We start from the raw sequence: 14,599 nt of genomic DNA on the forward strand, positions 1-14,599 counted from the left end.
TGTGCAAAGGTAGGAGCTGCTTTGTCTGTGGTCAGGATTTCCCAAGTGAGAAGGGGTATCTGTTCTGTGTGTACCCCTCCCCCATAGTGAAGAGTCTGGTCTGTGTGTATGAAGCTGTGGTTCCAGAGAGTATGCATGGCAGGTTGTTCCACTCTGATCATATCTTTCAGTGCATGTAACATTCTTGCAAGCTATTGAGTGCATGAAGTAAATCACACAGTCACCAAAGTTGGAAGAGACCTCAAAGACCTAATGATAAACATCTTCTTCAGAAAAGACCTTAATGAGGTGCTGTGACCTACAGTACTTGCTTTGCAATCCTCCTGTAAGCTGTCTTTGGTAGGTTTGCAGCAGATGTGTTGCTTTCCAGCTGGTATTTCTAGACTGATGCCCTGCCTTTCCTTCTGGTCAGCAGGACCAACTTCACTCCTGAACAGCCAAACAATAGCTGTGTTAGTGCTTCCCCTTCTCCTATGGCTGGAGGAAAGTGGGTGGCAGAGTCTGCTGCTGTTAGGAAGCAGGGATGTCATGGGTGGAGACGTAGTAACCAGGCCACAGCAGCCCCAGGCAGTTCTACAGGCTGGTGTCAGAGTGGCTGAGAGCAGCCAGGCAGAGAGGGACCTGGGAATGCTGGTTGATGGTAGGCTGAACATGAGCCTACAGTGTGCCCAGGCAGCCAAGAAGGCCAATGGCATCCTGGCCTGCATTAGGAACAGTGTGGCCAGCAGGAGCAGGGAGGTCATTCTGCCCCTGTACACTGCACTGGTTAGGCCACACCTTGAGTCCTGTGTCCAGTTCTGGGCCCCTCAGTTTAGGAAGGAGGTTGACTTGCTGGAAGGTGTCCAGAGAAGGGCAACAAAGCTGGGGAGGGCTTTGGAGCACAGCCCTGTGAGGAGAGGCTGAGGGAGCTGGGGTTGCTTAGCCTGGAGAGGAGACTCAGGGGAGACCTTCTTGCTCTCTCCAACCACCTGAAGGGAGGTTGTAGCCAGGTGGGGGTTGGTCTCTTCTCCCAGGCAACCAGCAGCAGAACAAGAGGACGCAGTCTCAGGCTGCACCAGGGGAGGTTTAGGCTGGAGGTGAGGAAGTTCTATACAGAGAGAGTGATTGGCAATTGGAATGTGCTGCCTGGGGAGGTGGTGGAGTCCCCATCCCTGGAGGTGTTCAGGAGGAGACTTGATGGGGTGCTTGGTGCCATGGGTTAGTTGTTTAGGTGGTGTTGGATGATAGGTTGGACTCGATGCTCTTGAAGGTCTCTCCCAACCTGGTCTGTTCTGTTCTATTCTCACCATGTGTGCATCTTCTTCGTGGGGCCTGCACGGCAGTGCTATGCCGTGGCCACAGAGAGGAAAAACGGCTCTACTGGTTAGGGTTTAAACTGGTCCTGGCAAACATCTGTTGAAATAAACAGCCTCAGAGATGTTTGGTGCAGCAATAAATCAGGCCCGACAAAAGAACACCGGCCAACTGACACACAGTGCCGTTCGCGACCGCCGCCCTTGTGGGCAGCCCCGGCTTGGCGGGGGCAGGGGCCGGCGCTGGTCGGCTTGGCGGGGGCAGGGCCGGCGCTGGTCGGCTTGGCAGGGGCAAGGGCCGGCGCTGGTCGGCTTGGCAGGGGCAGGGGCCGGCGCTGGTCGGCTTGGCAGGGGCAAGGGCCGGCGCTGGTCGGCTTGGCAGGGGCAGGGGCCGGCGCTGGTCGGCTTGGCAGGGGCAAGGGCCGGCGCTGGTCGGCTTGGCAGGGGCAAGGGCCGGCGCTGGTCGGCTTGGCAGGGGCAGGGGCCGGCGCTGGTCGGCTTGGCGCTGGTCAGCCTTATCAGCAAATGTAACTTGGTTTTAAATGAAGAGCATCCCTAGCTGCAAGGCAATTACTGCTTGCCAGTGTTTGCCAGTCGAAGGCTTCCTGTTGGACATACCTCACTTTAGAACAGGTAGCTTCTGCTTGTTTGTGCCTCGAAGATGGGTGAGTGGCTGTGAAACGTGGCCACAGAGCCCACCAAGGCGTGGGCGGCTGCTGATAGCAGCAGGCTGGTGAGGTGGCCTGGCTCGCACTGACAGGCTTCCCTGCTGCCTTGTGAGATCATTTCTGTGCATCAGCTTTGTGAGCCTTTGTCACTCTGTTCTTCTGTCCCCGTTTCCCCTGCAGAGTGTGCTTTGTGCCGTGCAGGAAGAGCTGTTTCACAGCTGATGTAAGCAACAGTTGAAACCCCCTTCAGAGGAGATCCACAGATGGGCACTAAACTCTGCCCAAGCTTTTAAAAGTTGTTGTTTCTTCTTGCCCCCCCTCCCCCCTTTATCCCCCCAGTTTTAAGAGCCCTTCCTTCTGGAGGGTAGATGGCTGGCTGATTCTTTCAGGAGGCTCCAGGAAACTTCGTCACCTAAGCTGACTGAGGAGCTCAGAGTTGCAGCCCTCTGGTCCCAAGTGCTAACTACTCTTCTATGGTATTGCAGTTCAGAAGAAGCTTGAGAGAGATTTTAGTTTTCCTGGACAGGCAATCTCTGGCTTGGTGTCTGCTGAGCATCAGTTGCTAAGCCCATTGTGCTTCTGGTTACTGATGGCTTCTGCCCCCACCCCTCCCTAAGCGCTGCTTGTGTCACAGATCTTTTGTCTTCTGGAGGCAGAGGAACAATGTTGCAGAGACTTTGTAAACAAATAATGCAGTTGGGTGTAGCCAGACCTCTGCTTTTAAGAGTAAAAATAACTAATGTCATGCTGGAGTGCAGGAGATTGAACACATCCCAGTGCCAGGGGCAGCACAGGGGCAGCAACCCCATGCAGAGCTACAGGCTGGGGTCAGAGTGGCTGAGAGCAGCCAGGCAGAGAGGGACCTGGGGGTGCTGGTCGATGGTAGGCTGAACATGAGCCTGCAGTGTGCTCAGGCAGCCAGGAGGGCCAATGGCATCCTGGCCTGCATCAGGAACAGTGTGGCCAGCAGGAGCAGGGAGGTCATTCTGCCCCTGTACACTGCACTGCTTAGGCCACACCTTGAGTCCTGTGTCCAGTTCTGGGCCCCTCAGTTTAGGAAGGAGGTTGAGATGCTGGAAGGTGTCCAGAGAAGGGCAACAAAGCTGGGGAGGGGTTTGGAACACAGCCCTGTGAGGAGAGGCTGAGGGAGCTGGGGTTGCTTAGCCTGGAGAAGAGGAGACTCAGGGGAGACCTTATTGCTCTCTACAACTACCTGAAAGGAGGTTGTAGACAGGCAGAGGTTGGTCTCTTCTCCCAGGCAGCCAGCACCAGAACAAGAGGACACAGTCTCAGGCTGCACCAGAGGAGGTTTAGGCTGGAGGTTAGGAAGAAGTTCTACACAGAGAGAGTGATTGCCCATTGGAATGGGCTGCCTGGGGAGGTGGTGGAGTCAGCATCACTGGAGGTGTTCAGGAGGAGACTTGATGGGGTGCTTGGTGCCATGGGTTAGTTGTTTAGGTGGTGTTGTGTGATAGGTTGGACTTGATGGTCTTGAAGGCCTCTTCCAACCTGGTCTGGTCTAGTCTATCCTATTCTATCCTATCCTGTCCTAGTGCTGGGTTCCGTTGGGTGCTGTGATAAATATCTAACTCGTCTCAGGAGTAGTTTTCAACTTGCTTTACTTTTCTCCTGACATCCTTTGGTCAGATCTGCCAAATCTTTAGAGTAAGAAACTGTTTGGGGATCAGATGCCTTTTAATTTCATTTCTGTGTGACTGATTTGTTGTGTATGTTTTTGCCTTTATGTAGCCTGCAAGGAGCCCTGAGGCCATTGCAGTGAAAAGCCTGTAGCTGTGGGTCACACTGAACTCTCCAGAAGACTCACAGTGGGAGTGATCTTTAGACTGGTCTGGCTGCTTTCCTCCCTTGTTTCCCCTTCTCTGCTTCTTGGGGGTCCAAGAGCCTGCTCACCATGTCACAGAAAGGGCCTGGCTATGGAGTATGTGCAAGGGCACTGTTGGTTGCATGTTTTTAGGCACTCCTCCCTCTAGCCACAAGTGTGGACACCTCTGCATCAGAAGAGAGGGGAACACCTTCCTCTTGGCTAGGCAGAAGATGCCCTTCAGGTCAAGCACTGCACTTGTGCAGAGCAGCAGTTGACCATAATGCCTCTCTTCTGTGAGGGCTGCCTACATCTGCCTAGAGACAGGGAAGGTTTGTGGCATACAGCCTTCAGATGCTTCTGTGGAAGCCTGTCTGTCCCAGGCCTGCCCAGCACAAATCGCTGCTCTCCCAGTGGAGAGTGTTTGACTGTCTCTAGAGTTTTGTAAGGAGAGATGGGACATGGCCTCCTCCTCAAGTATTTCAAAGCTGAGTCTACCCACGTGATGTGTGTGGAATTGCCTTTACCCAGTCTCTTATTCCCTGAGAATAACATTGCTGTGATTTTCAGATACATCTTCAGTGCTGGCTGATGCACTTTGGGTCTGTGGGATCAGCACAGCTCTGCTGTCTTTCCTTTTTCCCCATTGCCTTTGCCTGGAGCTGCCCAATACTCCCAACAGCTTTCATTCTTGCTCTGATGGAGTACAACAGAGGCTTTGATGGATGAAAGCCCAAAGGGACCTTCAAAATAACCTGATTGCATGGTGACAGCTGTAGCATTTCCCTAAGTGTTAGAAGGTGGCAGTGGCTGGCTTAGGCTAAAGCTGTGTCTAACTCACTGCCTGAGCTCCAAGGACTACAGAAAGTGAATAGCTCAGAAAGGTACAAACAAATTGGATGTGTCCTCTGAACCCAGAGGAGCTATGGGGAGCTCTTGAACTGTTGCAGGTTGCATTGGGGTTTTTATAGTACTTACTAGTTCAGTAGCCTAAAGAATGGAGTAGCTGAGTGAAGAGTTGTGAAGGCACAGTCAAGAGCAACTAAAGCATTTCAAAGACAGCAGATCCATAAGCACTGGAGTGCACAGCAGAGACTGTGGAGTAGCAGTTGTGGGTGCCAGGGGACTGGACTGCAGAAAGGGGCCAGTCTTGCCTTTTGAGTAACACTGCCCACTGCTATGCAAGGCACAGGCCCGCCCTGGTGAGGCATTCATTGTCTCAGCACTAGTAACCCACAGGGAGACTTAGGAGAACTTGTCCAGTCCCTCCTCGTTTCCATGTAAGCTTTTTGTGGCAGTGCTGAGCTTTGGCAAGAAGTTCCACAAAGATGTTGAGCTGCTGGAAGGTGTCCAGAGGAGGGCAACAAAGCTGGGGAGGGGTCTGGAGCACAGCCCTGTGAGGAGAGGCTGAGGGAGCTGGGGTTGCTTAGCCTGGAGAGGAGGAGGCTCAGGGGAGACCTTATTGCTCTCTACAACTCCCTGAAGGGAGGTTGTAGCCAGGTGGGGTTTGGTCTCTTCTCCCAGGCAACCAGCACCAGAACAAGAGCACACAGTCTCGAGCTGTGCCAGGGGAGGTTTAGGCTGAATGTTAAGACTAAATTCTTCCCAGAAAGCGAGATTGGTCATTGGAATGTGCTGCCCAGGGAGGTGGTGGAGTCTCCATCCCTGGAGGTGTTTCAGAAGAGCCTGGATGGGGTGCTTGGTGCCATGGTTGAGTTGATTAGGTGGTGCTGGGTGATAGGTTGGACACGATGATCTCAAAGGTCTCTTCCAGCCTGGGTTATTCTATTCTAAGTCTCCCAGGTGAAGAATCAGCCTCTGCTGTTCTGAATGTGACTCATGCTTGCTCTGTTTAGTGACCTGAGGTGTGCTGTATTTCCCTGAAAGCCATTGATAGATGATTGGCTCTTCTCACTGTTCCCATGCTTCTCATGACTTGTCTAACATTCTTTCATATCCCCTATAAATAATCTCTCATCCAGGGTCCCAGCTTCTGCTGCTGTTGCTTGCATGGAAAGTGCTTCAAAGCCTGGATTGCTTTCCCCACTGAGCTGCAAGCTGTGAGCTCTGCTTTCAGATCAAAGTGTGTCTGTCACAGCCTACATCTGCTAACGTGTTTGTGCTGAATCATAGCCACAGGCAGTGCCAGCCTCTTGGCACATCTTTGTTTTGCCTTTGCTGACTTTGAGTCTTCAGTTCAAAACTGTTATGTGTAAATCTAACTTAAGAGAAAGCCACAGCTGTGTTTCCTCAATAAATCCCAGAGGGGCTGTGTGAGGCAGGTTTTCCTAGGCTTCTCTGTGCCTTAGGCAGAGCTTCCTACTCCTGTCCAGCAGGAAAAAACATGTGAAGTGTGGATGAATGGTAGATAAAGTTTTTTGCTTTGGTCCACTTCCTGAGTCAGGCTTTTCCCTTTGACCATGGTTAAGCTAATCTGAGCTGGAAGAGTGTCCTGATGGTTGATGCCTGGGGATGTCAAGCCTGGAGCACAGCGGTCCTTCGAGGGCTTGCTTTTGCCCTTCACACGAGCACGTGTCATTTGTGTGTAGCTTCCCTGCCTGCCCACAGAAGCAGGGATGGGCTGGGCTGGTGCTGTGTGCTTTGATTGCTCAGAAAAATGTAAGTGCCTCTAGCCTAAGGCTATTGTTCTGGAGCCAGAATGGAAGGGGTCAGATGTTAACTGTTCCCCGAGTGCCGCTGGATCAATTCGCACTGCGCAGTGACTGTATTGACCTGTCGGTCATGGTGGCCACAGCCAGCACGGTGCTGCCCTTCCTCTTGGCACCAGGGGGATCGAGGCAGCTCCTCTCAGATCTTCTTTTCCTCTGTTGCAAGCCAGACTTTACCAAATCTGAAAGCTTTCTTTTACCACAGCTTGCAGTGCAACACCCCTGTGCATGTGGAACTTGAACCCTCTGCAGCAGCACATCTGCTGTGGCAGGAGGGAAGGGCTCGTGCTATAACCTGGGCTTTCTAAGTGAGGTGATGGGATGGGATTTAAAGATACCTAGGGGGAAACATGCCCTAAAAATCATCACTCTACAACTGTCTGAAGGGAGGTTGTAGACAGGAAGGGGTTGGTCTCTTCTCCCAGACAACCAGCACCAGAACAAGAGGATGCAGTCTCAAGCTGTGCCAGGGGAGGTTTAGGCTGGAGGTGAGGAAGAAGTTCTTCACAGAGTGATTTGCCATTGGAATGTGCTGCCCAGGGAGGTGGTGGAGTCACCATCACTGGAGGTGTTTAGGAAGAGCCTGGATGGGGTGCTTGGTGCCATGGTTTAGTTGATTGGATAGTGTTGGATGATAGGTTGGACTCGATTATCTCAAAGATCTCTTCCAACCTGGTTTATTCTATTCTAAGTCTTTTAGGTGAAGAATCAGCCTCTGCTGTTCTGATTGTGACTCATGCTTGTTCTATTTAGTGACCTAAATTTAGGTGTTTAGGCCCAGGCTGGATGAGGCTCTGGCCAGCCTGATCTAGTGTGAGGTGTCCCTGCCCAGGGCAGGGGGGTTGGAACTAGCTGATCCTTGTGGTCCCTTCCAACCCTGACTGATACTATGACCTGGGGTGTGCTGTATTCACCTGAAAGCCATTGATAAATGATTGGCCCTTCCCACTATTGATATTTTCCTGCTTTTCTACTCGAAATGTGTAACTAAATTTGAAAGGCATAGCCTCCAACCCCCACAGGCTGAGGCAGCAGTACTGTGATAAAAACATAGGAAGACACAAAATTAAAGGTGGATGATCTCAAAGGTCTCTTCCAGCCTGCTCTATTCTGTTCTGTTCAATTTGTGTATCTGAGAATTTTTCTTCTTGGTCCTAGTTCCACAACAGAAGAGGTCTCCAACTTCTTCATCAGGACTGATGTGCTGACAGACAGACCTGTGCAGCTGTAGGCTTGCATGCTGGAGAGCAGACTGACACTTGAATTGGGAGCTAGGCAACCTCTGTCTCAATCTTTAACTCTGTGACTGTACAGAGGTGGGGCTGAATTTGTACCAGGTGAAGGAGGATTCTCTGCACAGCCCAAGTCTGCTTCTGCAGGGGGGGTGGTGATGTGTAGCTGCCCAAATGGTAGCTGATGCATTGACATGAGAAAAGGGTGGTTTCAGTCAGAAACCTTGGGGCACTGGTGTAGAGTCAGTGGTTTGTTGTTTGGGTCTTTCAAGTGTAATGGCTTCGTTTTTGGGAGACATGAGTTTGTGTGTGAGCAGCACCCAGCACTGGGAGTGAACTGCTGGCAAAGCAGGGGGATGTCTGTGGGAGTAAGAATTGCCTTGCTCTAAGCAGGCTTAGCTTCTATATGGCCTAGACCTCAGTGGAGCATTGAGTCCATCAGCAGTAAGTTTGCAGATGACACCAAGCTGGGGGCAGGAGTTGATCTGCTGGAGGGTAGAGAGGCTCTGCAGAGGGACCTCGACAGGCTGGAGAGATGGGCAGAGTCCAAGGGCATGAGACTGAACACATCCAAGTGCCAGGTGCTGCACATTGGCCACAACAACCCCATGCAGTGCTACAGGCTGGGGTCAGAGTGGCTGAGAGCAGCCAGGCAGAGAGGGACCTGGGTGTGCTGGTTGATGGTAGGCTGAACATGAGCCTGCAGTGTGCCCAGGCAGCCAGGAGGGCCAACGGCATCCTGGCCTGCATCAGGAACAGTGTGGCCAGCAGGAGCAGGGAGGTCATTCTGCCCCTGTACACTGCACTGGTTAGGCCACACCTTGAGTCCTGTGTCCAGTTCTGGGCTCCTCAGTTTAGGAAGGATGTTGAGATGCTGGAAGGTGTTCAGAGAAGGGGAACAAAGCTGGGGAGGGGTCTGGAGCACAGCCCTGTGAGGAGAGGCTGAGGGAGCTGGGGTTTGCTTAGCCTGGAGAAGAGGAGGCTCAGGGGAGACCTCATTGCTCTCTACAACTACCTGAAGGGAGGTTGTAGATAGGCAGAGGTTGGTCTCTTCTCCCAGGCAGCCAGCACCAGAACAAGAGGACACAGTCTCAGGCTGTGCCAGGGGAGGTTTAGGCTGGAGGTGAGGAAGAAGTTCTACACAGAGAGAGTAATTGCCCATTGGAATGGGCTGCCTGGGGAGGTGGTGGAGTCCCCATCCCTGGAGGTGTTCAGGAGGAGACTTGATGGGGTGCTTGGTGCCATGGGTTAGTTGTTTAGGTGGTGTTGGGTGATAGGTTGGACTCGATGCTCTTGAAGGTCTCTTGCAGCCTGGTTTGTTCTATTCTACTCATATCTGGGTGGTTTGCCATGTGGTTGGGCATTAATTCAGTGTTTTAATGTAGTTTTTGTCTCTTTTTCTTTTTCCCTTTTTCTATTTTTTTTTCTTTTTTCCCTTTATTTCTTCTTTTTTTTTTTTTCTCTCTTCATTTTTCTTTTTTTTTTTTTCTTTTTTCCCCTCTTTTCCTTCCCCTCCCCAGAAAACCAGGATGGGCTGCACCAGGTAGTGCACGAGCGCCTGGGGAAGCTGCTGCGTGTTCTGAAGGCAGTGATGAACAAACACCCGACCCTAAACTCGGTTGATATTCTCAGTGCTGCAGGGACAGTTATTGCAAAAGTCAAAGGTAAGGAGTTAATGACTTCCATCATCTTGGGAATTGCTCACTGGGCTGACTCAGGCTTGGAGTTATAGGTAGCACTGTCCCAGGCACAAATCCAGGCTGGGCAGGGACTGGCTGGAAAGCAGCCCTGAGGAGAGAGACTTGGGGGTGCTGGGGAAGGAGAAGCTCAATAGGAGCTCTCAGTGTGCACTTGCAGCCCAGAAAGCCAATCAGATCCTGGGCTGCATCAGGAGAAGTGTGGCCAGCAGGGCAAGGGAGGTGATTCTCCCCCTCTGCTCAGCTCTGGGGAGACCCCACCTGGAGTACTGCCTCCAGGTCTAGAGCCCCTATTACAAGAGGGATCTGGAGGTGCTGGAAGGTGTCCAGAGAAGGGCCACAAGGATGATCAGAGGGCTGGAGCACCTCTCCTAAGAGGACAGACTGAAGGAGTTGGGGCTGTTCAGTCTGGAGAAGAGAAGGCTCCCAGGTGACCTCATTGTGGCCTTCCAGTATCTGAAGAGGGCTACAGGAAGGCTGGGGAGGGACTGCTCAGGATCTCAGGCAGTGATAGGAGTAGGGGGAATGGAATGAAGCTGGAGGTGGGGAGATTCAGACTGGAGGTGAGGAGGAAGTTCTTCCCCATGAGAGTGGTGAAGCCCTGGAATGGGTTGTCCAGGGAGGAGGTTGGGGCCCTGTCCCTGGAGGTGTTTAAGCCCAGGCTGGATGAGGCTCTGGGCAGCCTGATCTAGTGTGGGGTGTCCCTGCCCATGGCAGGGGGGTTGGAACTAGCTGATCCTTGTGGTCCCTTCCAACCCTGACTGATACTATGATACAGACAAAAAGGGCTTTTAAGAGCAATATCCTAACACTTGTTTGAGAATACCTCTTCTGAGTGGAAGGTAACATGAAATACCTTGTTCTCCTGCAACAAAACTCTGCTTATGTGAAGCTAGCCACAAACTCACACCAAGTGAAAAACCCAAACCAACCAGACACAAGCCTTTGATCTTTCCTTTGTGTGCATCCCAGAATAACAAACCTTCCCTGTGCCCACCTGGAGATGTGCCCAAACCTTTGCTCAGTTACCTGGATTTCTGGGGGTGTTGTGTTTACACCAAGTGGAGCAATAGCTGAATGAGCAGTCCAAATCATCTGCATGGCCTTACAGCTGCAAGCTCCACAAAGAGATCATAAGCAGGGGAAAGTGTCAGGGCACCAGAGAGAGCCTTGCAGACATATGTGTTGCTGCATTCTGTTTCTGCTCTTTGCTGCTGCAGCTCTCTTGTGTGTCAGACACATGCAAATGGTGAAGCACACAACTGCTGTAGCCCCATCAGCCATAGCTGGCTTTTTCTCTCTAGCCCATGGCTGCAGCACTCCCTACTTGAGAATGAATCCAGTGTATTGCTGTGCAGCTAGCACACTTTCTTCCATGTGAGGTGGGGAATGCTGTGAGCAGGGCTGAACCTCCCCCTGGTGCCTGTGTCAGCTGATGTGGAACATCCTCACTCAGAGATGCAGGATGTCATTTTTCTCCTTGTCTCCTAATTGGTAGAATCCTAGAATTGTTTCCATTGGAAAAGCTCTTTAACAGCAAGCCCAAACCTTCCCTAACCCTGCCAAGTCTGGTGCTTAACCATGCCCCTTAGCACACATTCATGCATCCTTTAAGCATCTCCAGGGATGGTGATTCAACCACCTCCCAGGGCAGCCTGTTCCAGCATTTGATAACCCTTTCAGTGAAGAAGTATCTAATAATATCCTGTCTAGACCTCCCTCAGTGCCACTTGAGGATGTTCCCATGATTACCTTATTGCTGATTCAGCAAGGTAGAAATGTCAGTTAAAATACTCATGTGTTTAGCTGCAGGATTCTTTTATCTCCTACTCTTCAGAACTTCCCATGGATTTTTCCTGTTGATGGACAGGTTTGCCATTTGTTTGCTTCCAGAGGTGTCAGCAGCCCACTTGGAACTTTCTTCCTGGTACGTGTAGGTATGGCAGAGGCTTACAAGGCTGGGGAGAGGCCTTGAGCACAGCCCTGTGAGGAGAGGCTGAGGGAGCTGGGATTGTTTAGGCTGGAGAAGAGGAGGCTCAGGGGTGACCTCATTGCCCTCTACAACTACCTGAAGGGAGGCTGTAGCCAGGAAGGGGTTGGTCTCTCGTCCCATGCAACCAGCACCAGAACAAGAGGACACAGTCTCAAGCTGTGCCAGGGGAAGTTCAGGCTGGAGGCGAGGAGAAAGTTCTTCCCAGAGAGAGTCATTGGTCATTGGAATGTGCTGCCCAGGGAGGTGGTGGAGTCACCATCCCTGGAGGTGTTGAAGAGGGGATTGGACGTGGCACTTGGTGCCATGGTCTAGTCATGAGGTCTGTGGTGACAGGTTGGACTTGATGATCCTTGAGGTCTCTTCCAACCTTGGTGACACTGTGATATCCCATAGATCTGTCCCTGATGTTTGAAAAGATCACAGGATCATAACTCCACAACTTCTGAACTTGCTTTATAGAGCTATGCATAACAGTAGAAATGCAGAGGGTATCTCTGAGGGGTTGCTGTTTGTCTTGTTGTCATGAGGTCTGTGGTGACAGGTTGGGCTTGATGATTTTTGAGGTCTCTTCCTACCTGGGTGGTACTGTGATACTCATGGTTGATCTCAGGAAGAGTTAAATATGCCTGCAGAGTGGTAATGGCATATTTGCCCATGAGAACAGGTTAAATGTTAGTGAACACAATTCCACATCCACATTAGATAAGCTGTTTCCCTGCTGAAGTGCTGTGGTAAGATTACTATGTGCCTTCCACCCCCTCTTGCTTTCATTTGGCATAGGACAACAGGCAGCTGCTCTGTCTTGAAATGAAAGAAACCTTGAGGAGAACTGGCTCTGGGACATGCAAGTGAATTGGATTCTATCAGACTTGGTGAGATCATGTTCCCAAACACTCCTGCAGTCATGTCTGTCCTTCCTGGATTGCACACTGCATCAGGTTCTTTTGTGGTAGGCAGTGCCCCAAACTGATTCCTGTCCAAGCTGCCATTGCAGAGTAAAGCAGTCGGATGGCTGTCCTTGTCTCCCCACACTGATCATTGATAGGTTTCATCAGTCTTGTCCTTTTGGTACATTTTTGTTTGATCTGAAGTCTATAACAAATCCCAGGTCACTTCCTGAAGTTCTAGTGCTGAACCATCTCCAGCTCTAGACTTGTGTGTTCTCCCTCCTACTCTTCTGCTCCTGAAGCTGAGAGTTGGGCACTGTTGAATTGCCCAACCCAGTCCTTCAGAGTACTTGAAGCCTTCTCGGAGCACACAGTTCCATCACCCAGTCTCAGTTGCACCGAACCTTCTCAGCATCTCAGGTAGTGATAGGACTAGGGGGAATGGAATGAAGCTGGAGGTGGGGAGATTCAGGCTGGAGGTGAGGAGGAAGTTCTTCCCCATGAGAGTGGTGAAGCCCTGGAATGGGTTGTCCAGGGAGGTGGTTGGGGTGCCGTCCCTGGAGGTGTTTAAGCCCAGGCTGGATGAGGCTCTGTCCAGGCTGATCTAGTGTGGGGTGTCCCTGCCCATGGCAGGGGGCTTGGAACTAGCTGATCCTTGTGGTCCCTTCCATCCCTGACTGATACTATGATACCTGTCTGAACAATGACCCTGTGTGATGAGGAACTTCTCAAAGGAGAAAGGCACATGGGGGTGATTTTGTTGTAGAGACTGTCTTTAGCCTTGGGCTGGAGCTAATCCCAAGTTTGACTTTTTTCATCCTCCCTCTTTTTCCCCATTACTCTGTGAATAATCTTCTCCTTGGCTGTAGTTTGACAGTACTGAAAGATCTAACGTTAGCACCCCTGCTCTGGGACCCAGGGTGCAGCGATGGTGAGGTGCAGAGTGCTGAGCTGACACAGAGCTGAGCTGACACAGATGTGTTCTTCCAGCCTGAATAAATGTGATTTCTGAGGGAATGAAAGATTTTGGCATGCAGTTGCTGTTGACAGCATTCTCACTGCTTTCTCATGGAGTCACTAACCTGTCTCATAAACCAGCATACGTTCTGCACCTAGAAGGGAGAGGCTGTCTGGTGCTTCCTTGGCTGATGCAACAACAAGCTCACTCTGGTGAGCTGGCCTTGCAGAGTTCCCAAGTTAGCTGCAAGGAGAGGGAGCTCTGGGTCTCACTGAGGAGGTGATCTCAGTCAGGCCTGCCTTGTTTGTTCTCACCAAGTGCTTTCCTATGAAAATTTAGGCAATGCCTATCAGTGTTTGCTCAGCCATGAGTTGTTCCTCACCTGCCTGGCGATGCAAGTGAGGAGCTACAGAGTTTCAGCTCTTTACAGCCAGTACTTGAATCCTGCTTCTCAAAGGTTCCACTGCTGTTTCTCTGCAAACAGCCTGCCTCTCCCCAGCAGAACCTGTGGTAAAGGTGAAGGCAGTTTGTCTTCAGCACCCATTGGGTTTCTGTGTCTCACTGCCTCGTGTTTGCATGCAGAATCAAGGGTGCCACTGCTGGAACAGAGGTAGCTGAAGTGAAAACACAGCCTGCTGTGATGAGTTATAGCCCCATGAGGCAGGTCAGACCTGGGGTTCTGCTCAGGGTGGCCTGTTGGTGATGCATGCACTCCAGGCTTTCAGCTGTGGAAGGAATGAAACCTTTGAATAAACAGGAAGCTGCAAGAATGTGAGGAGCTGGTCAGACAGAACCGGTGTCCTGTTCCCTCTCTCTTCCCAGGCTGTGTTGATGTGACACACTGAAAAAGGTTCATCTGACTCATCTGTTTCTTGTCATTGGGGGACAGAGCTATAAAAAGATGTGGAAGCACTCTGTATCTCTGCCCAGATTTATGGCTGGGAAGAAGATTAAGGTGGCAGGGGAACTTTCTGCTGTTTGTTTAGGAGAGGATTGAGTAGAAAGCAGCTGGGATTTGCACAGGATCTTTTATTTCCTCTTTACAATCATTTTGTCTCCCTCAGAAGCATAATCAAGTTTGAGAAGGACCTTTTTGACTCTTTGCATGATGCTGGGGTTTCAAATCTAGTTTCTATCTGGAATTTCATATGGGGAAAATTAGTTATTTTGAGAAGTAAGTGCCTTTGCTCCAAGGTATTGTAACTGCTGACTGTGACTCGGGCTTGTGACTTGCTCTCGGATTGTGCTGTGATTTCAGTGTACTGTCCAGGGCAGGCAATTGAGAAGATTTTGACTGGAGTACTGCCTCCAGTTCTGGAGCCCCTGTTACAAGAGGGATCTGGAGGTGCTGGAAGGTGTCCAGAGAAGGGCCACAAGGATG

The 14,599-nt window shown here is 51.2% G+C and overlaps 1 protein-coding gene across 3 annotated transcripts in view; it reads left to right on the forward strand.

The window, feature by feature from the left end:
* Positions 1 to 14,599, forward strand: part of ARHGAP29 (Rho GTPase activating protein 29) — a 76,493-nt gene that overhangs the window by 28,851 nt on the left and 33,043 nt on the right. For all 3 annotated transcript variants that reach the window (XM_068166294.1, XM_068166296.1, XM_068166295.1), the window contains exon 3: positions 9,204 to 9,347. In XM_068166294.1, the coding sequence (XP_068022395.1) occupies positions 9,204 to 9,347 (144 nt within the window). The remainder of the gene's footprint in view (positions 1 to 9,203; positions 9,348 to 14,599) is intronic.

This window comes from Melanerpes formicivorus, unplaced genomic scaffold (genome assembly GCF_026170545.1).
Source record: "Melanerpes formicivorus ecotype bairdi unplaced genomic scaffold, bMelFor1.0.p_v2 SCAF_99, whole genome shotgun sequence".
In the NCBI taxonomy this organism is placed as follows: domain Eukaryota; kingdom Metazoa; phylum Chordata; class Aves; order Piciformes; family Picidae; genus Melanerpes; species Melanerpes formicivorus.